We start from the raw sequence: 27,018 nt of genomic DNA, 5'->3' as shown, positions 1-27,018 counted from the left end.
AGTTGCACAAACAAGTAGCGATAGTTTATACTGCCTAGGGCTGTTAGTCGTAAACCTTGTTCTTTTAGAAAAATACACTGACATCCCACGATACAGTGTTAGCTCTCTCCCTCTCCGTTAGCGAAGAGAAATAATTTATTAAAATATTTTTCACCGATAAAATAGGATGATTCCATTATTATTTACTTAACAAAAATCATTGATTGATCCTTCATTTCGTAAAACTATATGTTAATTATATAACATATAACAATAATCTTTTCAAAAAATCTTTATTATTTAATCAAAATTTATACTAATCGTGCACGAAAGACGATACGTTTGATACGTTTTAATCTGTATAGAATTTTTTCACAAAAATTTTATTTCATTCGCTTTTCTTTTTCAAAATTATATTTAATTAATGAAAAAACGCATTAGTCATCGACGAGAGAAATGAAATAAATAATTGATCGAGTAAATCGAAATTGAAGAACTTGAAAGGATATAAATCTTTTTCTTTTTTTTTTTTTTTTTTTTCCCAAAAATAACAGAAAAAAGTCACGTCGATTGACGTAGGACAAATAGCAGAGCATCATGATATGAAAAACACCCTCTATCAAATCGGTTTTTTTGCGTGGGCGGGACTTTATATTTCACCCTTGTGTCGACGTCACTTTGTTTACCGATCGCTGCTATCCCTTAATTTCGATTCGACAGAGTTCACTGTGAGATGTTTCGTGGAAAAGTTTTTTTCTGACGAATTAAACGTGGGAGATAAGGAGATAAGGAAGGCCAATACGATTTATTGGGGAAAAAGATTTATGATACCCATTCGGAATTCCTTATGGGTTTATCAGATTCTTCTTGACATAAACAAGGTTGAATGAATAATAAAGATAAATTTTTTTTTTAGATGGTACAATATCGTAGAAAAATTAATTATAGATTTAAAGATTAAAGGAGAGAAAATCAGAGTATTTTCAATATTTGGAGAAAAATGGGTTAAGTTGAATTTTAATAAAAAAAAAAAGAAGCAAAATATATTTTTTAATGGTACGTGAAATATCTCGCTCGTAACTTTTTTCCCTTTATATAGATGTTTTTTTTTTTTGTTTTTTTAGAAGAGATTTATTTGCATTATTTTTTGTATTTTTTATTCAATATCAATATGTATTCTTCAAGTATAAAATATATATTATAAAATGTTAAAAAAATATATAATGAGGTTAAAAAAATATTGATTAAAGTGGAAATTAGAATAACAAGCTAATATTTTTTTAGTGACTTATCTAATTTGAAAGAAGAGTCTTGAATAAAAAATTCTCCTAGTTCTTTCGTTTTATTTTTAAACTGATGAAAAATTCTGTAGTAAAAAAAGTAGTATACTTTAAGAATATACAGCAAAATTTTTTATTCTACAAAATTGAGATTCGCCAACTTTAAGAAAAAAGAAAAAATAGATTTCGAGGCAAAAAGATATTTTTTTGAATCAAAAAATAATCTCTTGAAATTAACAAATTTTCGAGAAAATAGAAATTTCATCGATAAATTGAAATCACAATACAAATCGTGTGAAGATAATTCGTCTAATTAATCCATCAAAATCATGTCTAATAATTTTATCCCTGATACCGTTATCGCCTATAATTTATCACTGAAAAGTGACAGAAATCCCCACTCCATTTAGATACGTACGCCCAATTAGAATAGTATCTCGGCGTGATATCGTAACAGAACAACCCAGTTACGTGTATATGATGACCTATTTTAATCTATAAATGGGTTTACCTCAGAAACTCCATTAAACTGAAAAAGTCGAGTGTACAGTCGAGTTGAGATAGTTCCTCGCTACGTACAGGAATTTATAGAGAAAACAATTGGTGTATAGGAAGATATCGATCTCTTTGAAACGTGTAAAAAAAAAAAAAAAAAAAAAAAAAGGGACACAATGAGATAAATTCAACAATGGCCTACATTCCACGACTTCGTTAAATGGACTGGAATATTAAAATAACAGTTTATAAATATACAATTTTTCATTTTTTTTTTGTTTTATTTTTGGTATGAATAATCATTTCATCAATCGTTTAAATTAAATATTTCTATACATAGATTTTCAATAATATCAATACGAATGTTAAAACATGATCGTACCTAAATATAAGTGACAAGTCACCAGTGAAAAGCACTATTGATTCGCCGATCGATACCGGCCAACGAAATTCTGATAACTGTCTATCTCCACTCTATTCAAAGGGTGACTCAGAAATGCGTATCAATATTTCAAGAGCGAATACATATTTTAAATAAATAAATAACGTTACATATGAACATATTCGCGTGTATGTAACTGCAGTTTTCGAGATAGTTAAAGAAAACGATCGAAAAATTCGTGGATAGAACGAGATAAAGAAAAACTCAAATCTTAATTTATTAGATCTTTACCTTTGGAATATTAATTACAAAATCTACAAATAAAGAATTTTTATCCAAGAATTATAAAAATTTAAAAAAATTCAAAGTATAAAACACGTCAATTAAATACATATATCGGTTCTACCAAAATTTTCTCGAGCTTATTTTTTTTTTTTATTCAAAATCGAAACAAAGCTCTCTCTCAAAGGGAAGAGAAAATATCCGATTTCTCTTTAACCGTTAAATATTCACAACGAAATCAGAGGGCGATTTCTGGTCGCGGGCGAAAATAATCAATTTATCCCCCAATATATTCCATCCGTGGTCCCCGGACGCGTCTATCGGCCCTCTGAGCGTATCAAGAATTAATTTCAGTCGAGACAGTCTGTCGATCAAACCTATCGCGCGGGCAAACTGACGCAATTATCGACGAGACGGGTTTCGAACGATTAGGAAAGCAGCGAAAATTGAGCGGCCGAGCCAACGTGACAACGTAACTTGGGATCGATGATTCGCAATTAGGCGGAGGACACCGTGATACGGGCTCGATTATCGATCGATTTATAACGTATATACGGGATGTCGATGTGAACCATCTTTTCGAAGGTTTTAAAATGTCGACGAGAATATAGAGAGATTCATGTTTCGTGCAGTTGTGTATAAACAGTGATCTCAGCGTGGTAAATTTTCTAAACGTTTATCGATTAATTCGAAATTGTTTTGGAAAATCGTGAATGTCTTTTTGAAGATAAGTTGGAAATAGGATTAAATTCAAATTTTTAGTGTAGTTTTTAATAGAATGTTGAAGAAATTTAATTGAAAATGGGATTTTTTAAACGTGATTATGTGGATAGTGACTGGAGGAGGAAAGAAAATGGGGAGAGAAATACTGTTTTGAGCTATTAAGGATCAAGTAGTTTATATAAGATAGATTGGGTTAAATAATATAAAAAATAGTTAATAAAAAGAAAAAAAGTAATATTTCAACTTCCATTGAAAATCAAATAACAATAAGAGTATTATTAAAAATTGTAAATAATGTAAATTACGTATATCTTGATATGAAAAATATATTGGAATGAAATATACTCGATGAGAAAAGAATTCTTGAGAAAATAAAGAAGAAAATTCAATAATGACTAATTATAGAAAGAAAATTGGAAATGAAATATCGTCAACGCAACTTTTAATGGATTGATAATCTTCTGGAATAATAATGATACAAATTCGCTTTGAAATCGTGATAAACTTTTCCCCTCGTGAATATTTTAAGAAACAAGAGATCCGTAATGGATAAATTTTTTCCCAAGTACCCCGATGAAAAGTGCTTCTTTTTATTAAAAACATCTTGTTTCTATTAGACCAGCAAGATTTATATGCAATTTAAATTTTAAAATAAAAGGTGAACATTTTGATGAATAATTCATACGAAAAATACATCATTGCTGTGAGTGGAGAGGGATAATCCATTTAAAAAAATACCAGATTTACGAGCGTGTAATTGTAAATTATAATTAAAAAAACGTGGATAAACGTTAATGTTACAAAATGCACGAACGATGGATGAAGAGGGATTTAAAGATGCTCTTTTGATCAACTTACAAGAATTATACACTTTGTCAAAAGTTTGGAATAATATTTTGTGAAAATTAACAGATTCTACTTGGACAAAAATTAAACGTGATTTTAAATTCGTATTATTTTATCATCAATTAAAATACATGAAATAATATCCTGGAATTGATAACTTTTAATATCAATATTTTTTTTTTTAATTCTCTATCAATATTCTAATTTGACTTTTTTCAAAAGATCATGAATTCTATGTTCTTCCTCGATAATTTTTAGAATGATGTCACGAAAATCTTATCTGCTTCCATTTTTAGATAATTGTATCCACGGATTATCAACACGCCAGGTATTCTTCCTATTATATTCGTTCACGAATTAACGGATATATAAAATTATGCTCGAATTGTGTTTGATACGAATCGCCGTTTAAATAATTTTCGACCAAGGGAATTTTTTGATCGATCAATGACGAGTCAGTTCCATTATTTATAAGCGGTGATCATTAAGTAATTCGATACTCGATCGACGATAAATAACGCACTAATAATAAACAGCAAATATAGGTAGAGTTTCGTGTGACTAAGCTTGTTTGTATCTATGTTGAATTCTAATTTATTGGAGCCTGATTCATAATCTATTGAGAAACGTGCACGAAATTCCAAGGATTCGGTACGGAATATCGAGGTTAAACGGAAATGTGTCCTTGGAAGATAAGATACGATCTGATAACTTCCTGAAATATCGAATATAAATACATAAATTTATATATATATATAAAAACATAAATAATTAACGTGACAAAATAAATTCATATAAAATTTCTTTCTTCCAAGGATTAAAGATTAACATCTATCGCACACAAAAAGTTAATCTACATTAATATTCACAGGGATGATAACCTTTAATATCAGTTAAAAATCTTTCTCTACCTATGTTTTTTCTTAACATTTTTTTCCAATTTAAAATTAAATTCTGTGATAATGCAACATCTGCTAGAAAATTTATCACCCGGTTTCTTTTTTATTTAAAAAAAACCTTCCCTGAATTTATCTCACGTTCATCTAATCCTTGAATATTCCTACTTAACCCACTAGTTCGAGAATAAGTTTAAATTATATGGAAAACGGGTGAACCAGTATATAAGTTTCATAAATGAATAAAACGCGTCGTGTTTTCGTACGAGTAAGGAAAAAATTGTTGCCGAGGATCCTAATCGTTCAAGACAGAATGACCGAGCAACCGAAATAGAAGCGTGAAAGAATCTAATCCTGTAATTCTTAATCAGATTCTCGCGTCACGTTCGATCCAACCCGTGGAAGCTTGTTTACGAGTCGGCAAAGGGATTATTCAATCCCACCCCCGCTCGATTCACGGGGCGAGAATAACAATCGACCGTGACATGCAGTGCTCTCCCTTGGTCAAGTCTACTCGTCAATGGACACGTACGGGCACGTTAACGAGTCGTGATGAGTCGTTTGATCGAAAAGGGAGACAGAGTATTATTATAATATATCACTTTATCATCAATCTAAGAAAAAGAGATTATTTGCAATCTTTAAAGAAAGTTCTATTATATACGAACATTCCTTTCGTATTGGAGATTTGTTTCATCATCTCTTTTAAATTTGAAAAAAAAAATATTGAAATTTAAGTAAGAATAATCCGAGTTATACAAAAACTCGCTCAAGCGTTAGAAAATTATCGGACAAGATCGATTCAATTCCCAACATCCTCGTCCTCGCACAATTTCAAGCGAATAAACTCCCCTGATGCGCAGCCAGAGCGAAATTGGCGAAAAGTTTCCGCAAGCAAGGACGGAAACTAACGAGAAGTATCTCGCAGGATAGGAAGGTGGGAAAAGTTGGAAGAAACGAAAGGATCCTGGCCGTGTTTGCCGTGGTAATTGTAGCAGCCAGTGATAATTACGCAGAAGGGGAGGAAAGGAGAGGGAGAGGGTGGTCGCTTTGATATCGAGGAATCGACATCGCGTGAACGGTGTCGAGGGAGAGATCGACGAAGCGATAGAAAACACGCTCCGCCGTTCAACAACAGCGATTCTTCTCGCATCGCGGCGGAATTAATCGTTGTGTCGATCCTTGGTGAACTGTTGACTTTGTTGATTGAGTGAATTTCTTTCCTTTCGATCAAGCTCAAGGTTGATCCGACACACAGATAGAATTATTCCTCGAAATTAATTCCTCGAACGGTTCCAGGAATGTTTTTTTTCTTTTTTTCTTTTTCCTTCTTCTTTATGATCGATGGAAAAGAGAGAGAGATGTATCGAGGGGCGAGCTCGTGACACGAGACTCGATAAATCTTGGAAGACAAACGAGGAAAAGAAGTATCATAGGTAATCGAGCGATTGGAACCGGTTTAGACACGGGGATCACGGGTGGTTTAGAAGAATTGTGGATGATTCAATGGGACAGGTCAATCTAAGGATTATAGGAGATTGTGAAAATTTCGAGGGTAAATCTAGGGTAATCAAAAGATTTTTCGAGAATTCAAAAGTTCAAGGATGTTGCGGAAAGGACCGTGGAGGGAATAGATTAAATTTTTGCAGAGAAGAATTTTCTAATATCCGAATATTTCAAGTGATTGGAAGAGGAATATTCGTGAAAATGAAATTAGAAAATGTATGATTCTTGGGTTTTGAAACTTCGATGAATTTTTATTTCAAAATATATCCAATAAGATTCGAAGATATTATTATTATTAGAAATTTTATAGACGAATGTTAAAGATTGGAGAGATGGAGAAGCAATATCTTGTCTATCTTCTTTTATAAATATGAAGTGACTATAACACAGCGTTGCACACAACTTGTAACATACTGTGTCACTCGCTATGATAACGTGGAAAACCTATCCGTTTCTAATTTAACTTTGAACCGTCAAATCTAATGCATAGAGAGTGGCTAATTAAAACGAGAAGTAGAATCAGTACCTCTATAAAATGATTATTTTTAGAATAATAATATTCCTATATTACACTTTCTTTATTTGTTCAAAGATCAAAGAGAGATAATAAAGGTTTTATCTTCGAAAGAAATAAAGTGCATTAAGCTGTATTAATAAAATAATTTTAATAGAACGAAGGATCATTTTTATGACATTTTTATTGTGATTTAGAGAAAAATTTTATCTCCAACTCGTATTGGAAATAGAAAAGTGTAAAAGAAGGAGGAAAAGATCTTGAGAAAAAGAATGCTGTATACTCAAACAATTAACGTAAATGAATTTGATTGAAATTTTTAAAATTTCCTTGGAAAAGACTCATCTTCAAAAAACTTTTCGTAAGAATTAAAAATAAAAGAAATTATTTCAAAATATTTCAATTTCTCCAATGAGGCTTCCAAAAATTTTCTTTTTTTTTCTTATTGGATGAATTTACTTTTCATTATTGGCAAACCAATGAAAAGGCATAACAAGCTAACGAATTTCACGAGTTATAGATAATCGTAGTGAAAAAAATCCAATTTAGCTTTCAATTTTCTTTCATATCTCGTAGAGTCAGGTGCTCGCGCGACCGAAACAAATGAACCATCTTGGTGGAGCAAATGGAAATAACTTGATACGAAACATTTTGTATTTAATAGGCTTAGATGATAAATTTGGATGAAAAATTTTGTTTACAGTACACAGAAATAATAATGAGACACTTGGAAAGATTATAATTGATCCTTCAAAGATATTAACATTTTTCATTTTTCATTATTAGTCAAATTATTATGAATATCGATTCTACTCTCAATTTTTTCACAAAGATTTAATACTTATCCATAGAATGATTCAATTTTCGATTAAACTCCTCTGATCAAATCTACATTCGTATAAGTTAAATAAAAAAAAAAAAAGGAATAAGGAATTAGATCTGTCACTGAGACGATACGACGTGACAATGGATCTGAATAAAATTTTCTTTTTTCGCTGAACGATATTCGTCTCACCAGATATAAACGTAAAATTTAATGGGATGTATTTTATGATAATACATCCCGTATAGGAATTATATTGTTTTACGAAACGAAGAAACGTGACGCAACATGCAAACCTTGAGAGGATCGTTTCAAGGGTGATTTGACACGATGCATGTACGATCCAAATGGAATTCTTCGCGAAATACGGGGGTGCATTTTACGTCATAGAGGGCTGTTCAAAACAGAGATTTATCGAGTCTCTGGGAAAATAAACGTACTTTATCGTATTTGTGTTATTTTTCGATCATAAACGGTTATCGTTTATTTGTCCGTCAATTACGTTGATAATCTTTCGTTAATATCATTATTGATTTTGATTCCCTTTTAATCTTAATTTTGATTATGGATGAATCGAGCTAAGCTACGAAATCTACACTTTTTTTTGGAAATTTATACCTATCAGCTTTTGTTAGAAGATTATAATCTTATTCTTATTTTTATTCTTAATCTTATCTAAAATTATTATTCCAAAATTTGATGACGAAGTTCTTAGAATACGATTCATTAACAATTCGAAAAGGAATATCAAGCAAGCAATGCCCGAACTTACGTAAAATAATTTAAAAATAGAAAGAAGATACTTCAGGATTAAAATTTCGTCCTCGCTCCTCCACCAACGCGTTATTCAATTTGCGTATCATCCCTGTTTCTCGATATCTCTTGATTAGATCCTGAGGTTTTCTTGTAGAGGTATCTTCTCCTTGTGAAAAAAAAATTGGAAATCTGAAAATCGAATTGGGCAACGTGCATATTCGAAGACTTTCGTTATTCCAGTTCAAACGATGGATCACCCCTATCTTATTCTTCTTGAAGTCACAAAAATATTTTTATATATCGATTAAAAGATTTATCATTTTAAATATCTTATTATATGAAAATCAATTTGATTAATTAACAAAAAATTCCAAGTTTTAAAAGAGATTATGTCACCTGTAATAAAAATTCTCTTTTTATTTTCAATTCTTATATATAAAATCGTCCAAATCCTTATACGAACAATTACAAACCAATTTCTCGATAATTCACGAGTACGAATTAAATATCAGAGACAAGAATAACAGGGTAACCGAAAGTGGAGGATGATCGATTGCCTTATATACAAATCCACGATAAACTTGGAATTGTTGAAATACGAGCGGACGACGCTCGGTCTGGCAATTGGTTGACCAGAATCACGTACTTGCTCGAGATTCTCGGGTCAGAGAGTTGGTGTTGCTTAAACGAAGGGAGAACGCCGTCCACGAGGGGAGAAGCAGCCTTAATCCAAAGTTGTTCGACAACGAGATCGGACAAACGTGTTCGAATTTCACCCGTTCCTCGATCAGCAGAGGCCCATTTCACGAGGAAAGATGTGAAACGGTATCAGCATTTTCGTTTCTCGACGTCGTTTCGACACGGATCAGGCTGGCCAGCACCATGTCGCGGAACACGTATCGGCAGATAACTTTCGGATCGTCCAATATTTGAGGATCCTCCGGCTTTGGATCTCGTGATTCATCAGCTTTTGCCTCTGGCGATCACGTTACGTTCGATCGATTCTTCTCGAGTCGATGGCGAGATTATGGTATTTTTCAAAGTTTTCCATTATCACTGATTGTTTTCAATGCTTTATCCCTTATCTTGGGCGATGATGATATTCGTAGGGTATTTTATGTTGCGATAATTAATAATAAAGGTGGAAGTTTTTAGTTAATTGATAATTTTTTTTAGGAGGGGGAATTTTGAAATATAATTATTAAGCTAAAAAATGAAAGGAATAAAAAGTTTTTTTGGAAAAAATTTCTATAATATATATATTTCTTTTTTTTTATAGAGATAGCAGTTAATGGATTAATGTTTCAGTAAATATTCTAGAATTGAAGCAATTAATTACAGTATTTTATAATTTTTCCATTAAGAAAAATTGAAAGATTAAAATCTTGTTTATTATTCTAATCGGAATAAATATTCAACGGGTCGTAATTTCAGAAATGAACTATTCCCAACTATCGTGATAAATGGATAAGCTGCATCGTTGTTCTTGGAATCAAAGCTATTGGTTTCACTGCCAAAGGATCGGCCTTGCCAGGGATCATTTTTCAACCAAGCTCTCGACATTATACTCGCGGTGAAAACGAAAAATTCGAAAATTCATTCAGAAAAGAGATAAATACAAAATCCTTGCAATGATATCGATCAGACCGTTTTGACAAATTGAACAACGAGCCCGCATTCCATCAGATCAACCGGAATCTCTCTCTCTTTTTCTCTCTCTCGATTAAATCTCCATTCCGCGAAAACGTGTCACCGACATATGCTCGAAAGCTAGTGTACACGTCACACGTGTACAAAATCAATCCTCGTGGAACAATAAAATAAGTTTTTTTTCCTTCCTTCTCTTAGAATCGATCCCTGCAATAAATCCATTTTTATTACTATTATTAATCCGTTTTATTTTTCACAAGTCTCGATCCTTTCTCATAAATCGGACCTTCTTTTCTGATTTTAACTCGAAGAATACGATGATGAAATAATAATAAAATGAAGTAATCGAATCTCTATATAAATTCAAACAGAATCGAAAATTCATGCTTCAATTTTACGATCTTTTTATACATCTCTCTTTGAATATACTTTTTCAAAACAACATTATGTATAAAATTTCTCCCATTAGCCGAATCCATCTTCCAAAACGTAAAATGCACAAGGATCGATGAACGTACAGTGATCCAAGCTTCATCATATTTTCTCTCCTCGATCAAAACTCAAAAAATAGAATAATCAAAAGATTTGAAGATCTTCTATGAGAAAATAGGATTCTTTGAATGATCATTTGCTATTTTTGCAAACAAGTTGAAGACACTTTGATTCGTTTCAGATATTGGAATAATGAATATCATCGACCCCGATTCGAGAAAAATAAATAATCGATAACCAAGTTCGATAGAATATATTGAACTTCGACCCGGCAAACATCAAGAATAAACGATAAACGTTATCTGAAAAAATATACACTCCTTATCAACAGACACAACAGAAACATCCGCATGTAAAGTTCAAACTCGTTTAAAAAAAAAATAAAAAAATCTTACGAACGAATCGATAAATTTCATCAGACTCACGAGACCAGCCTCGATAGAAATATCCTTCTCGACAAATCGATCGTCATCGATCACCCGGTACACGCTCGGTTGTGCTGCGTGATCCAAGATCAAAGTGGCTCTCATTTCCCAAGAAGGCTCTCGAGATCCCCCCGTCACCGTCGATCCGTCTCTCGGGATCGAAGAAACCGTGAGACTGGCGCAGGATACGATCGTTCGTTTCGACGTTTGTGAAATTTCGAGCGTGAAAGAATCGATATGTGGCATGCACGGACGAGATAGCGCTTGCTATCGGTGTGTGACGTACGTTAGAGGGGGAGAAGAGGATTCTTTGAAGCTTCCTGTTTCGACGGAAACGAGTTTGTCAGAGGGATAAAGTGGTTTTGAGGGCGCTGTTATATATACGGAGGGGGGTGGATTTTTTCCTATCCGTGATAGGACGATTCTTGGAAGATCGATCGTATTCGATTATCGTAGAGTGAATTGTTTGTGAAGAAAAAAAAAAGGAAACCACGTTTCGACGCGTATGCTCGGTGTTGCGGAAATGTTGTTGAGAAATGGGCGTTGTGTCGGTTGAAACTGTTGGAAAATTGCGGGAGAAAATCGGGAAATGAGAGCGGTGTAAGGCCGATGAGATGTAATAATAAATCAGTGTGAAGATTTTTACGACCCGAGGAAAGGATTCCTCGTAAAATTTCGAAACGACGTTCTATATTTGTTGCGAGAGATTTAGTTTCTTGAAATGTATATATTATATATCACATATCACGTGATATCCTGTTTGAACTTTCAGATGTGATCGCGTTTTAAATCGTTGATTATTTAAAAGTAAAAATGTTTCGAATGAGAATGTTTATTTCGAGGGAGGGGAGGATTTATGAAGATCATAAATCTCGCGAGAAAAATTTTTTTTTTCTTCAAATGAAACTGTAACAACGTTTAATCGGATAGTATATGAATTCTCAAAGTATCGAGCTGTGCAATAGCTTTATATTTTTATATACGAAACCAGTGAACAAATTAAGATCATCAGTTTGGATTTAATTTTGATCAAGATATTTAAAATTTTTTGAAAATAATTTTATTATATTAGCGTGACCGGTTGTAATCGATTGACAGATTGAACCTGTTGGACAGGACAAACTGTTACAATGATACAACATTAATGTGAAAGGTTAATGTGATCGAATTCGATCAATCAATGCTCAAATCTCAAAATAATACACGCTCTATTCGATTGCCACAACACAATTCGAGCAATAGTAATCCCTCATTTATAACAATTTGTTACACAACGTGAAGCGTAGTATCAACCTTCTATAAATAGAATTCTGATTGCCAATCTCTGTCTCTCTGGTTTGAAAATTAAAATTAGCGCCATTGAAAAGAATTTTTTTCCTTTTTTTTACATTACACATCCTGCACACGCATACATCCTTGTTACAATATATATATATATATACATATACATCGAAATACATCTGTTTTACACCTCTGGCTATATCGCGTGCACGCGCGAAACCGCTCGATACACGAACGAAGTAACAGGATTGTGTGTGGGTCTCCGTTTAAAACGAGAATCGTCGTCCATGACCCCGAGAACGTTGCAGGATTTTCCACGAGCTTGGGTGCAAGTGCAGGGTCAAGTGCATCGGGCAACCTGCCAATCCGTTCTCGTAACCGTCGGACTTCCTGGTTCCCTGAGAACGTTGAAAAATCGTTTCCACGATCGGAATCTCGTCTCGGAACTCCACCCACTCCGCAGACATTCAAACCGTTTGCCAAACGGTTAAACGTTTGGAACGTGATATATCGTTCCCCACGAACAATCGATAACAACTTCCTTTTTCGTTGCTATTTTTTCCTTCGATCTCTCTCTCTCTCTCTTCCTGAAAATAAAAGAAAATGAAGGTTTGAATCATCATGTCGAAGGGAGCGGATTGGCTGGCGGATTAGTTTGTCGATCGAGACCAGTGGTTTAAGAAGTACATTTTCTTCTGCGAGATATTGATCCGTGTTAGGAAAAGTTTCTCGAAAGTTTGCGAGACTCTTCTTCTTTACTCGCGTTTCTAGCCGAGTGGTTACGTGGAATCCTCTTGACGCGAGATTGTGTATATCGGTAGGTAGGGGTTTATTCACCTCCCAGGGGATGAAATTAGATGTTGGAGAGGTGCGAAAGAGATGCGACACCGTAATTACAATTTTATTATTTTTTTCGATAACGATGTTTTGAGTAATTGGTAAAATAACTTAAAAAAATATCGATTTAAATAAACGTGTCATCGTGAACTAATGTTATTAGGGAAAATATTTTTGTTTTAATATTTCTATAAATATTTTTACGAAGTTTCGAACGATAGCGTGGATATTTATTATTAAATCGTGTACGACACTTGAGAATTTAGTTTTTTTTTTAAATTTATTTTATTTTGCAAGCACACGTGAGATATTTGGAAGAAATTCATTTTACGTTAATTCATCCCGAAAGGTAATCTTGGACTTTCATGGTCTCGAAATATAAAAGAAATATTGGAAATATTGAAATATAACGATTGAATAAAACAGGATTACTTTTTCACCCAGTTTATCATATCGCCTTGCCCGTAGATTGTATCAAGCTGTAAAATTTTATAGCCACTCCAAAAATATCGAATTGGTTCGATGAGATCACTGAATTATCTATCTTGGCTATCGGTTACTACTACCTCTCTCTTCCATCCCTTCGATGAAACTTTTACCTTTTTTCTGTAAAAATATAATAAGAATGCGGGAAAAGGAGAAGTCGAAAGGAGAATCCATCTATTTATAGAATTTTTCGCGAGAATATAGATCCACGTAGAAAAATATATCTTATCCTCGTAATCTCTGTGAAAAATCTTAGCTCGGGATTGAAATTGAAGAGAACATTTCCGTGAAAATGGAAGTCCGAATTCTGAAAGTCATAACTATTCTTTAGACTAAATCCTGACAATTCTTCCTTATCTTCTCTTCCTTAAACAGATTGAAATTTACAAGTTTCTAAGATGACCGATATAAACGGATATTCGCATTTAACGGACTTTGCTGACAAAAATCCTGAAAGAAACTTAAAAAGTTCCGAGTAATTTCTAAAATTAGTTCAACTCTTCGAGAATCGTTTTTCTTTCTTCGTTTGATTAGTTTTTTACAATGCAAAATCCTACAATGTAATTATCGTTTTCAAATATTTGACGATAAAATATAACTTGGATGAATAATGTATTTATCTTGTATCGATTATCAGGGAAAAAATTATGTATAGTCGTTTATTGGCGTTTACTTTTTTCTCGTTGTGATATTTCGTTCCTATTTTTGTCTCCACCTTGATTCCAATAAATTTTATATCTCTGATAATCTATTTTAAATAAACGTGATTCAAATAAATAGGGATTTTTATAATTTTAGAAAATATTCAACAACTTTTGTATACTTAGTTTCAGTTAAATAAAATTTATGAAATGAAATCATCGAGAAAATGAACCAAATTAAATAGTAATAATATTTCTGTATAATATGCTTTCTCGATACTTTAAAATTTTCGTTCACGTGATACTTCATTGCGCGATTAAATATGAACATTCGAGTGAGCGTGGGCGGGTGGATAAATGCAAATTTTATCACCGGTAAAAATAAAAATAAAAAGCAAAAGAACCGCATTTTCTTATAGAAAATAATTTCATTTTTATCTCAATAATTTTTCACTTTATCGACCTTCTCGTGATAATCTTTTCCAATCTAAATAACAAATTCTAATTTCACAATGGAATGGAAAATCGATGTAACAAAAAAAAAAAAATTCAAATGATTCTACACTTTTCTAAAACGTTTCACAACAACCAATATTTCATTCACGGTCCTATCCTATCGTAACCCCATACACGTACCGTCCATCAAACTATAGAAAAATTATACTTCGATTTCCGTATAAAAAATACTAAATTCAAAATAATTGTACAGATTTGTGAACGATTGCTCCAAATCCAAATATTATATTCATTGGATCCGCACGTGGCACATCGAACGTGGAGAAGGAAGGAAGCCACGTGGAAAAATGCGGTTCTATAGAAAAACTATACTTCGATTTCCGTATAAAAAATACTAAATTCAAAATAATTGTACAGATTTGTGAACGATTGCTCCAAATCCAAATATTATATTCATTGGATCCGCACGTGGCACATCGAACGTGGAGAAGGAAGGAAGCCACGTGGAAAAATGCGGTTCAATTTCAGGATGAAACGGCAGATCCCGATCGGAGATCCCCGATGGATCCCAGTCATCCGTGTAAATATGTATCTTGGCGGACGTTGGAACGCGGTAAACATCGGAATCGCATTAAGCACGCGTCCTCGAATAATTAATCCCCTGGTTTCGGCCGGTTCGACAGCCGGTCTCTCGATCTGCACGCGTCAAGCGAGGAAGAACCGATCGATAATCGAAGCGATGGTTGACCGCGGCCTTCTGGCAAATCTGGAAAACATGAGCGAAGGAGGTGGCGAAGAAGATCTCTCCGCGGGTGGAGAGAGGGTTCAAGGACGTGGTCGACGGCGTCGTCGCTCTGTCTCCGGCGCGGTTGGCTGGCTGTGGCATCTCGTGAATGGCGATGCATTCGAATCCAAATCTCGACGCGATAAAGAGAGCGGAGCTGAGTTGCATTGGGGGAGGGAATGGTGGAAATTGAATTCGTTGTTGGATGGAAAAAAAATTGATTCGATAACGAGGATGAGACAGGGTGCGAGGGGATTGTGTTGGAACAAGAGGAATGGAGAAAAATAAAATTTCCTTCGTTAAGGATACGATTAAAGAACGCGATTTCTACGTCGATTTCTCCATGTTTCGCACGATGGTTCTACATCTGGTTTTAGTTTTGATTATTAAATCGGATTTGGTATAAAATATACGATATTTTGCCAATTTTTCCAATAATTCATTGATATAAAAAGAATAAAAGTTATATAGTATTACGAATAAACAAAATGGATAAAGAAGAAGGATAAAAATATATAGGACATATTGGGATACAAATTAATATGATACGTAATGAATGCTTAATTTGATCTTTCGATTGACCCGTTAAAATGACTTATTCGACCATGTAAGATATCGTTTCGCTCGCTGTTTGTATATTTGATCGAATCGCATTAATGCGTAAATGTAAGCAAAGGCTAAGCGCGTTTCTCTCGTGCAAATCGATACGGATACACGTGTCGCGTATCGCAGTCAACGTTGTGTTAGTGTAGCGAACTTGAGCAGATTATACACTATGGATTATTCAAATTTAAAAACTGGTGCGAAAAAAGGGAAGATACGAGGAAGAAAATATCTATCTCTCTTTCTCTCTATTCACGCGAGTCTTCTCTCGCCCACCTCTTGCATCCGAATGAAGATCTCTGCATTTATATTTGAAACGTTTCTCGGGAAAAAGGAAATAATTGCGCGAAAATAAAACGATTGCTCAAAGATGTCAGTGGAGATATAAACACGTTGCTGCATACATCGTGGATCAAATATCCGATTTGAAATGGTTTATTACGGTGAAAATAATCGAATCGTATTAAAACATAAATTTTACCATGTATGTTATATATAAAATTTATACTAAGTTGGATTATTTTTTAGTGAAAATTATGAAATATTCGTTATAGATATATGATTCGAAAAATGGAGAAATAATTATTATTAATTGTTTATCAATTTTCGTAGCAACATTTAGAGACAATTAATAATACTGAGTGAAATTGAATTATAAATTTCCTTCTTTTTATTTCGTTCAAGTAAAACGAATCCTAAAATTACGAGTGTTATCTGTAAACCAATCGCTTGGAACAAGGGGTTCAAAAATTCAGCTGGATAGAGGAGGATAGCATAGAAAATGGACTGTTTGCGTGTCGATGAAGTTCAATGATCGTTGAAGGGACCTTGATGGCCGTCAAGGTGACGCCAATGCGGGTGATTCTCGCCAGGTGCATGGTAATTAACATGACACACGTTCCGTGATCACTCATGAGAATTCGATCGAATAACTCGTGATGAAAAAAAAAAAGCACTGCGTGTTCAATTAATTTCGAAAACACGCTAGATAAAAAAAAAAATCTTTTTTTTTTATCTATAGCCAAAATGAACAAAATAACTTCGTCATTTGAAATATCTCTTTCGTTTCTTAAATAATATAAAAGATACTATTAAACAATTCATGTTTTTAGTAATAAATATTATTAAAATAGAAACTTAATGATGTAGAAAGAGATAATTCGATAACTGAACATATACAAGTCGCGACATCTTTGTTTTTCTCAATAGAATCATATAATTTTTTAATATATTAATCGATATAATAATTATTTTAATTTCGAATAAAACTTATTACAAGCAGCATTCAAACGATTTCAATTTATTCATGCTTTTCTTGTACGATAAATTTTCACAAATATATCTCTCCAAATGTTCAATTATCGAGTCTTAATATCAATCATCAAAATCAAGTTTTTTATTTCCCTGGTTTTATTATTTCATCGATTCAGCCAGAAACACATTGTTGGCACATTAGCGTGACGGTATATTAAATTAAAAGTCGATTGCAATGTCACTGCTGTAGGGCTGTATCCGGAGTGGCGATGCATGAAAGTTCGCCTTGGTAACAAGCAGAGTTAAATTAAGAGTTCTCACGGAGGCGGACAAGCGTTCCTCCTCTTTTTTACTTCCGGCAAATTGATTTGAGGCGACCGATGAGACGTGAAACGGCGTAATCGCGACGTTGTTTTCCATCCTCTATATTTTCGAGACCTCGCTTTCTAAATCGTTTCCACGTCGAAAACAAGATTAAAGTAACGATCTCACTCGTTCGAACATTTTTCGAATTGTGTATTATAGTCCATTTCGGTCCCCTTCATGCGAATTTCGAATTTTTAGTTTTAGAAAATTTATACCAAACTTATGGAAATTTATCTTCTTCGTATCGTACGAATATGATAATTTTGAGAGATGTCGGTATTTATTTCAGATAATTTCGTTCGTAAAATATCGTTATAACGTGTGCATTCATCCCACGTTCTTATTTATAAAAGAAAATTTGCATAATTTGTGTATCTGGATATGGGGAAAGCGGATACGGAGAAAAAGTATGAAAATTATATGTATAAAGGGACAGTTTCTTTTAAATGAGAGAGAGCATTTGAAATATTAATGCTTTTATAAAATAAACAAATTTTTTAATATCTGTAATTCTATTATTCATTTTAGATTTAATACGGGTCTTTTCTTTTTTGGAATCATATTCGATGAAGATTTTTATTGATATCTGTAATTTTAATAAATAATTTTTACGGAATACAGTATGAAAATATAAGGAAGAAATAATATATATATGTGGAATTAATATTAAATTATAAAGAAACGATGATTTTAAAAAATTATAAAGGAAATTGCATTAATGAAAATATTTAAATATTTTCTTTTTACATCTTTCCATTCCATTTCATTAAAATCAATGAGCAACCACCGATAATCTTTTAAAATTATCATTTCTTTATAATAAAAATACAGATAAAATATTGCATGGACGATATTCCACACAAAAATATATAAAGATTCGAGTATTGTTGAGAATTTGACAGAAAAATACGACAAAAGAACGTAAAAAAAAAAAAAAATCTATACGAAAATCTCAATTCTACACAAAATTTCACAAATACGATAAAATTAAATAATTCTCCTATTCTTGAAAATATCGCAGCGACAAAAATTGAACAATCGCTTTTAACATCAATCTCCGCACAACACAAGCTCGAAACTCTTTCATTTATTTATTCGCGAATAAAAATTGCGATCGAAGATTCGACCACGCTCGTTCTTCTCGATCCTGATTGAAATCGTGATGTAAATTTATAAAAAGCGCGTATGTGAACAACCGATCCGTATAGATTGCGTATAAGGATTCGGATAATGATCCAATCCCGTTCGATGATTGCCAATATCCAGTCTGAGGATGATTATTCTTGATCCGTGTTATTATTCATGATACGAAAATCGTAGTGTATTGTAGATGTTCCATGGCGCCACTGATGACATGCAACAAACCACAATCTCAATAGAACGAGACGAACAAATATATTCGTCTCTACCTAAATATATATATATATATAGTGGTGTACGCGTGTGAGGAGAGACAGTGCGAGTTTCATCGACAAATCAATCCCGATGCATTCTTTTCTTTTTCGAAGAATCGAATAGCTTACGTCCACGTGAATTCTCCGCTCTTCTTTATTTTCATCTCTGTATTTTTACTTTTATTTCGAATTTTTTTGTTGATCTTAAAATAACGTTAAATTTACGATAAAAGCTTTATTCACGGTTCTTTTTTCCTCTCTCTCTCTTTTTTTTTTAATATCGCAGAATCATTATCTCATTTCTCGTCGATGCTTTTACCCCGTAATCCAAAGCTCTGATTAACCAACCCTTTGCAGTCTAAAAAATCCTATTTTCGTACTTTTCACCCCGTAAATGCTATCATTCCGCCTCGTCCCGGTAAATCTAATTAAGAGTGGCTCTTTTTTAAATGAAGTTGGACTCGTGTCCAGCGTTTTCGCGCCACGAAAATTTCATTACAAAATTCCCGTACAGGGAAAGAAGGCATGGCGTTGATGATGATCCTATGAAGATACGTTTAATTTTTTTTTTTCTTTTTTTTTTAGTCACGACCCGGAAGAAAATTACGGCAAGTTGTACAAGCTACAGCGTTTTATTATTAACGATTCAATTTTTGCCTCCTCCACGGTTAAGAAAAATGTTCGGAAGTTAAATTTTAAGCGCAGTAACCCGTTCCGAAAATCCGTAGGCGAAGAGCAAGGATCCTTCAGTTTGTAGGATATCGAATTAACGCTTTCTCTCGTATTTTTGTCGCCGATTCTTCGAGCTTGATACATTATTCAGACATCCTTCGACTAATTCACCCCCCTTCGGCATTCGTTTCAATCGAGCCAGACCTTCGAGCGGATCGTGGCTCGCCGCCCTTGACAGGATCGTGTGCAATCGAAATGCATGGCGAAAACTCGCGCATATGTAAAAGGATTCTGACATGGATCTAATTTAAAGTTAATTTAATTTCGCCTAAATCTGAAATTCGATTAATGTAAATGCGATGTCTTTTTTTTTCTTCGGAGATGATTTGTTTTATGGGTTAACTTTTCAATTAAGTTTGAAGTAGATAATTGTTTGATTAGATTTATTATCGTAAAGGAAATATCGATTTATTCGAAGATTCGAAAGTTTCTGAAGAGAATCATTGGAACAATTTTTTTTTAATGATTCAGTCTTTCAAAGTAAGAAAAAGTCTCTTAAGAAGTTGTATTCTCTCCTCTTACACGTATCTTTTAAAAGTTACATAGCATATAAAAAAAAATCGTGGAGTGAAAATTTAATAATGAAATGAAAACGTTTGTTTCTCTTATTTGAAGATAGAATTTTACGAATTCGTATAATTCACGTGTTATCACAGCATAAAAAAAAGGAAAATTTGTTTTTTTTCGGTCTCGATGTATCCCTCGAGGACCATTAAGCCGTCTATATTCAAATTTTTCAATTCAGAGAAGTATTACATGGAAATGAATCGTTTTGGAAATAAATTTTGGAAATACACGTACACTGTTTCCTCTTCTCTTTCGAAGGCATTAGAATAAATGCAATTCGTTTAAAACATATCCTTTACTACTGGAAATGGAAATTCCACGGGAAATTACAACGGCGAAACGAATAAATTTCCCTCAAATTATTCCTTCCATTCCAATTTATCACCGGGCAGCGTGATAAATATATCTCCGAATTACATGTGCCTACCAAAACGGGGCACAAATTGTAACAACTTTGAATTGGATGCATGTACATCTCGTATACACTCCAATTCATAAATAGATATTTTTTGCTGAATGAGTGCATAACAAATTATGAGAAGCGTAAATTAATATATTGTTAATTAAATTAAACGTTTGTTGCTTACATTCTTGTTTCGCCGCTTCAATTTATATTTATGATCCTGGGGATCTCAATTCTATACGAATAATTAGTCTTATTGATGAACCAAGTATTCCAGATCATAAAGCTAGAATAATATACAAGATTCCAATATTTTTATGATTGGTTGATATAAATCGCTTTATAATTAAGATTTAAAAATTATTTTTTTATTTTTAATTTTGAAGATTAATAGTTTCAAATTAACTTAAAATCTTTTGAATTTTTTGATATTCATAATGTGTAACCAAAATTCGAGATTTTGATATTTATGTATAAAATGAATTGCATAATATCGCATAAATTGATCTAATTTAATCATCTAAATTCGAGATATATCGTATTTGTTTTATCGAATCGTCAAAGACAGTCAAGCTGGAAAACAGTAATACATTTATGGGAATTGTAGATAAAAAGAAACGAAAAAGAATGCCAAGATCAATTACCAACAACAACGGTTCTTATATCGAAGAAAAGATAATTTCTAATTTTTGCCAAAACATCGAAACGAATTGTTAAAAATATATAATATGATTTGAAGAAATTTATTAAATATTCCATATAATTCGACAATAATTAAAGCGTGTACTGTATACTTATGAACGAGATTGTACCACGTTCAGCCGAGCATTAGGGAATTCCCATTGGACCCAAGCATCCATACATCAATTGTCTCGTCCTGTTTCACCGTACGTCCACGGTAAAACACGCTCGGATTTCCTTCTCGCGCCACCGTCAGACGTTGACGGCACGCTAATTCGAAATTCCATCAACGTGATCGCCATCCATTAGCGGTGTTTAAAACTCATCCCTCCCCGAATCGATATCGTTCACGTTCCCTTCCATTCCATTCCAACAGCCTCGTCGATCCCCCCCCCCTCCCGGCGAAAAAAATTGAAATTGAGCTAAACGATTATTGAATTAGAGCAGAATAATTAGCGTGGGAGGATAATGATGAAAAAAAAGAAATGGAGAGGAGGGAGGGAGGAGGATGCCGTACGCTTGGGAAATATGCCTCTGCCCTGTCGCGATCGATCTGAGGGTGGTGGTGGTGGTTCGAGACATGTGGCAAATTCGAAACGCCGAGCTAGACATTGTAGATCAAGGGGGATGCGTTGAATTCCGCTCGAATCGATAGGTGAACCGCGGATTAATTAAGTTCTCAACGTGGAGGCGATCCATCCTCCTCGAAACGATTTTGTCACGGTCGAATATCGTATGCCGGGAATGAGTCGAATCTCTTCGGCAATCCTCGGGAGGCTTGGGGTGATTGGGGATGGTATGCGCTTTTGGGGATGTTTTGATTTCTCGCAGAGGAAATAATCTTTGGATACACGGGAATTTTCGTTTGAGGAATTGAAGGAATTTTTAGAATTGATGGAATTTTTTTTCTTTAAAGATGAAAAATTGGAATATTGTTTGGAGGTATTTTATTGGTATTTCATTGGTATGTGGTATATTGAATAGTATTGTCAAAATTGATTTATTTAGAACATTAAAAAAATTATTTAATCACAGTTTTATGTATATTCATGATTAAGAAGGATTTTCGAAAATATTCGTTTCTGTATCTGTGATGCACCAGTTGTTACGTATTTGTAAACGAACATTGACACATATTAAATTCTCTAATTAAATTCTCTATAAATATCCAATAGTAGAATGAGTAGAATTTTCAAATATTAAAATTCCATTGTTTATCTGAACGAAAATAACATGAAATTAATATCAGAAACTAAAGAGATATCGAAATAATATTTTATTTATAGCATAGCTATGCGTGTATTTTATTTTCATATAATATTATTCCTATGCGATTAATTGTGTGAAAAGAAAAGACTATTTCAAGGATTAATATTAAAATTCTTTTTTCAGAAATATATTTATTAAAACTTAGTCTAGCATTAATTCATTTTCTGAATCAAATTAATTCAATTGATACAGCAAACGATTATATTCATAATTACATTCTGAAATCTCATTGAAAGATTTAAATGTTACAATTGTGAACGTGATCGCTGAATTATCATCAATGATATATCATCTATGTTTTGAGTAATTGCTCGAATCAACGATAAAAGTTTCTAGAACTGTAAACAAGTGCAATTGATCAGTTCGATGGACTGTGAAAATAACGGAGTTCGAAATTATGTAAAAAAAGAAGAAACGAGAATATCCCATGAGAGATTACACTACGGGTTCTACAGACGTTCCGTGCATTCCTTCGAAATACACATGAAAACCCCTATGAAATATCAAAAGTCTAAAGTTCTCCAACTTTATAATGAAAGAAATTGCCACAAGTTTGGAAAGCAATAAATAAATTGCTTATATTTCATTTCATTTCAATTCTAGAATTCTGGAATTCTTAGAATTCTATTTCTATAAAAAATTCCATCATTCTAGTTTTTCAAAATGATTTTTTAACTTACAATAAAGTATATCGAAATGGCCTTCAACGTCGCTTTCAAAGAAACTGTAAATAAAATGTATAATTGTATAAAAGAATAGTTTGATCTAATCAACTTGTTAATTATTTAATATTATTAGAGAAAATATTAAGAGAAATTTTTCTCTTGCTTTATCACAATCGGAGGAAAATTAGAATTCATGGTTGAATAAATATATGTCCGATTGTCGGATTCTTCGAATATAAACGCTTTGGGGACCTTTGAACGAGCAAAAAGTCGAGCTGTCGTTTGTTGGCCATTGAAATGATTTTATTGGAGCGCTGTATTGCTCGCTTTTAATGGATATATTCCGAAACGATATTGCAATTCGACCGAAAAAAAAAGAAAAAAAAGAAAAAACGACGAATTGTGCCTCGGTGATAAAACATATATTTTTTTTTTTTGTGGCGGAACACAACTATAAACTCGAATATTAAGTTGCAACGAGAGTTTGATTCAACGTGATTATTTGCACAAATTCAGATTTCAAATCGTTCAAATACATAGAAGTGCAAAGATTTTTTTTAAAATAAGAATCAAAAGCACAATAAAAAAAAATGTAACCGTATAAAAAATCTGTATACACGTCATCACCAATGATATACAAATTCTTATTTCCAAATAAAGCGATTAATCAAAAACTGAATCGCTATTGTAATAATTTCTATAATCTTCTAAGAATAATCCAACGACCCAATTCTTCCCCAGTAGTGATGAACGGACAGAGAGAACGAAAGTTTCCCCGTGCAACTCCTTCGTCTATCCTTCGTCGAATTCAAATCCGCTTCCTTCGCATTTACAAACGGCCAACCGTGAAAATACAATTTCTGCCGGATCCCGGGACGATCCCCCTTTTTCCCATCCGGCCGTGAAAAGCGGGGGAAAATACGCGCGCGATGCTACCGCGATTTTTCATTATTCAAGATTTGCTCGATACCTGCGTTGCAAAGGGAGGAAGAAAAAGCTAGCGAGAAAAAGAAGCTTTTTACGCCGCGTATCTGGCCAACTGGTGAATAAGTGAACTCTTAAGTGTTCGGCCAACATTTTCCATCAATTATGCAGGGACGATGCGCGTGAAGCATCGCGGCCCATAACGTATGCAAATGTATGCGTTAGTATACGCATCGTGTACACGGGCGAAGGCACGGTTTACGATGGGTAAGGCCATCTATCGGTTCCGAGATGTTATTCGGATAATAATGTATACACTATCGCACTACTGTGATGGAATAATGCTTTGGACTCGGAGGATCAGGCGAGTTTGATTTAATCTGCTAATTTTAAACGTGTATCAATGCTTTTATAATTTGTGAATTTGTTTTATGATTATTGAGTATATAAAGAGATGATTCCTTCTTGCATTTTATACACATAATGTTATTCAATTATTTAATTATTGCTTCGAATAAATGATACTTAATTATATTTTAAGTTACTTGTTCTTTGAACCGAGCTATGACAAAGTTAATCGTCCCTTTTTCGTGCAACGAAAAATTTCATTGTAACCGCAAAGGGATCCATTATGCAAGGGACGATGTTATATTTCGTATTTTCAAATTAATAGCGATTATCTTGCATAAAGAAGATAGGAAATGGAATTCAAAGGAAGGATTAAAACGGTTTTCATAATACGGCTTAAATTATATGGTGATGCCGTTTAAATTTTGCGGATGGAACTGTTCTTTAATATATTCTTAAACACGAATAAACATCAAATATTTCTTTTTAAATTATATATATATATATTTCTCATCATCTTCTTAATTTTTTACTTAATTTAAATAATTAATATTTACACTCGGATTCAATTATTTTTTACTCGTGAATAAGTAAACAAAATTAAACGAACTCGACGCTTTTTTTAATCGAGGCTGCTTGATCAATAATGTTATCGAATTTCTTCCCAACATTTATACTGACAGACGCCTACAGATTCGGTGTCCAAGTTGCATTAACAAAATCCCAAGCTCGAATCAAGGCACGGCTCCCAGCTTAACTTAAACTTCCTTCAAAATTGATTAACATCTCGTCTCGATCCATTAAGGGAAAGTTTATCCAATCCCTGTTTCTCCTCGTCCAACACAACATCTCGAAGGGCGTGAAACCGTATATATAAGGATAAGATTTCCCGTGCTTATCCGAATTTTCTCGTGATTCTTCACGAACGCATAATGTGCGTTTCATATATATATACGTGGGATTCGGATGGAAAGCCGGCCTTTATGAAACTTCGATCAAAGGGACGTGAACAACGCCCTCTAACCTTTTCGATGGAATTCGAACCAGCTGGCAGAAGCCTACGTGATTTCGTGGATTTTATGCATTCCGTGTATAGTTTAGAAAACTTTTCACGGGTATCGTCGACAGAAGGGAAGGATTAAAGAATGATGATTTACGTGGGTGGGCGTGTATAAAATGTGGAAATGAATGGAATAATAAAACGACCTTTGTTCCGGAATTTTTTTTCACCAAATTTAAGAGATGTAACATTGAAATATTAATTATAGACGTACATTTATAAGTGAGTGAATGAATATTAATTTTTCAGATGAAAATTTCGAATAGGTGAATTAAATTTGCAGGCTTAGATTTGAATCTAACGCAAACTTATAGAGATAATAAAGGAACGTTGATCGATTCGATCATCTTTGAAAGATTTCGTTCATTTCGTTCGTCACTTGTAATAAGAAGTTTCGTTTCGTTCTTCTTCATAAACGTGCCACGCCAGCGAGCAAAACTATCGCACCGTTTAAACCCCGTTCTGAATTTTCTATCGCGGGTATTGATTATGCAAATTCCTTCGTTCGTTTTAAAACCGATCGCCCGAGTGTTCGCCTGTTTGTGAATGCGACGATGCTGCATTCTTGCACGTAATACCGTGAGTTTCGCTTTCCGTGTGTTAACACCGGAAGTTGAATTCAAACAGTGACCCTATTGACTTCACCCCCGATTGCATTTCGACCTTCCAATTCAATCAACCGCATGAATGGACGCGATCGCTTGGAAACAACTCACAACAATTCTACTATACGAGGAAAATAATATATGCATATTTTATTGGCGATAAATTATAATATAATAAATAAAATTCGGAAGAAGAAATTATCAAGAAAGTTGATCGATACTACTTTCTTATAATAATCTTTAAAACCACTTCAGACCATAAATATAAGTGTATTTGGATTCATATTTTTAAAGTTGTACGTTATTAAACAGACACAAAATTCTAGATTTATTTAAATTTATTTAAATAGATCATCGTGTTCCTTTAAAAAAGAAATTTAATATTATATATTCATAAAATGTTGTTTCGTCACGTACAATGGATCCAAATCTGTACTCAATACTCGTATTATAATTTTTTTAAACGGAAATTTGTATAAATCAAACGATATTTTACCATTCATTTCTTATGATGCACGATACATCAAACAAACGTCTGACCAGCGACTCGCTTGTACTACTTGGAGCTTGCTCAAACCCGTCGTCGATCACTCGAAAGGGAAAGAAATCCCCT

General features: G+C 33.4%; 2 protein-coding genes across 3 annotated transcripts in view; one reads left to right on the top strand and one right to left on the bottom strand.

Annotated features, from left to right (window-relative positions):
* LOC100577231 overlaps positions 1-27,018 on the top strand; it is a 94,003-nt gene that overhangs the window by 50,626 nt on the left and 16,359 nt on the right. The gene's annotated exons all lie outside the window — the stretch shown is intronic.
* On the bottom strand, positions 8,348-11,392 carry LOC113218785 (the record flags this gene model as incomplete). Its single annotated transcript, XM_026440874.1, is given in 7 exon segments — positions 8,348-8,351; positions 8,431-8,553; positions 8,555-8,754; positions 8,879-8,894; positions 9,016-9,140; positions 9,307-9,458; positions 11,104-11,392. Coding segments are annotated over 7 exon segments (909 nt in total), but the record flags the coding sequence as incomplete, so codon positions are not given.

The sequence above is a fragment of the Apis mellifera genome, linkage group LG5 (genome assembly GCF_003254395.2).
Source record: "Apis mellifera strain DH4 linkage group LG5, Amel_HAv3.1, whole genome shotgun sequence".
Classification (NCBI taxonomy): domain Eukaryota; kingdom Metazoa; phylum Arthropoda; class Insecta; order Hymenoptera; family Apidae; genus Apis; species Apis mellifera.
The sequence above is the reverse complement of the archived record's forward strand: the minus strand, read 5'-3'. Positions and strand labels throughout refer to the sequence as shown.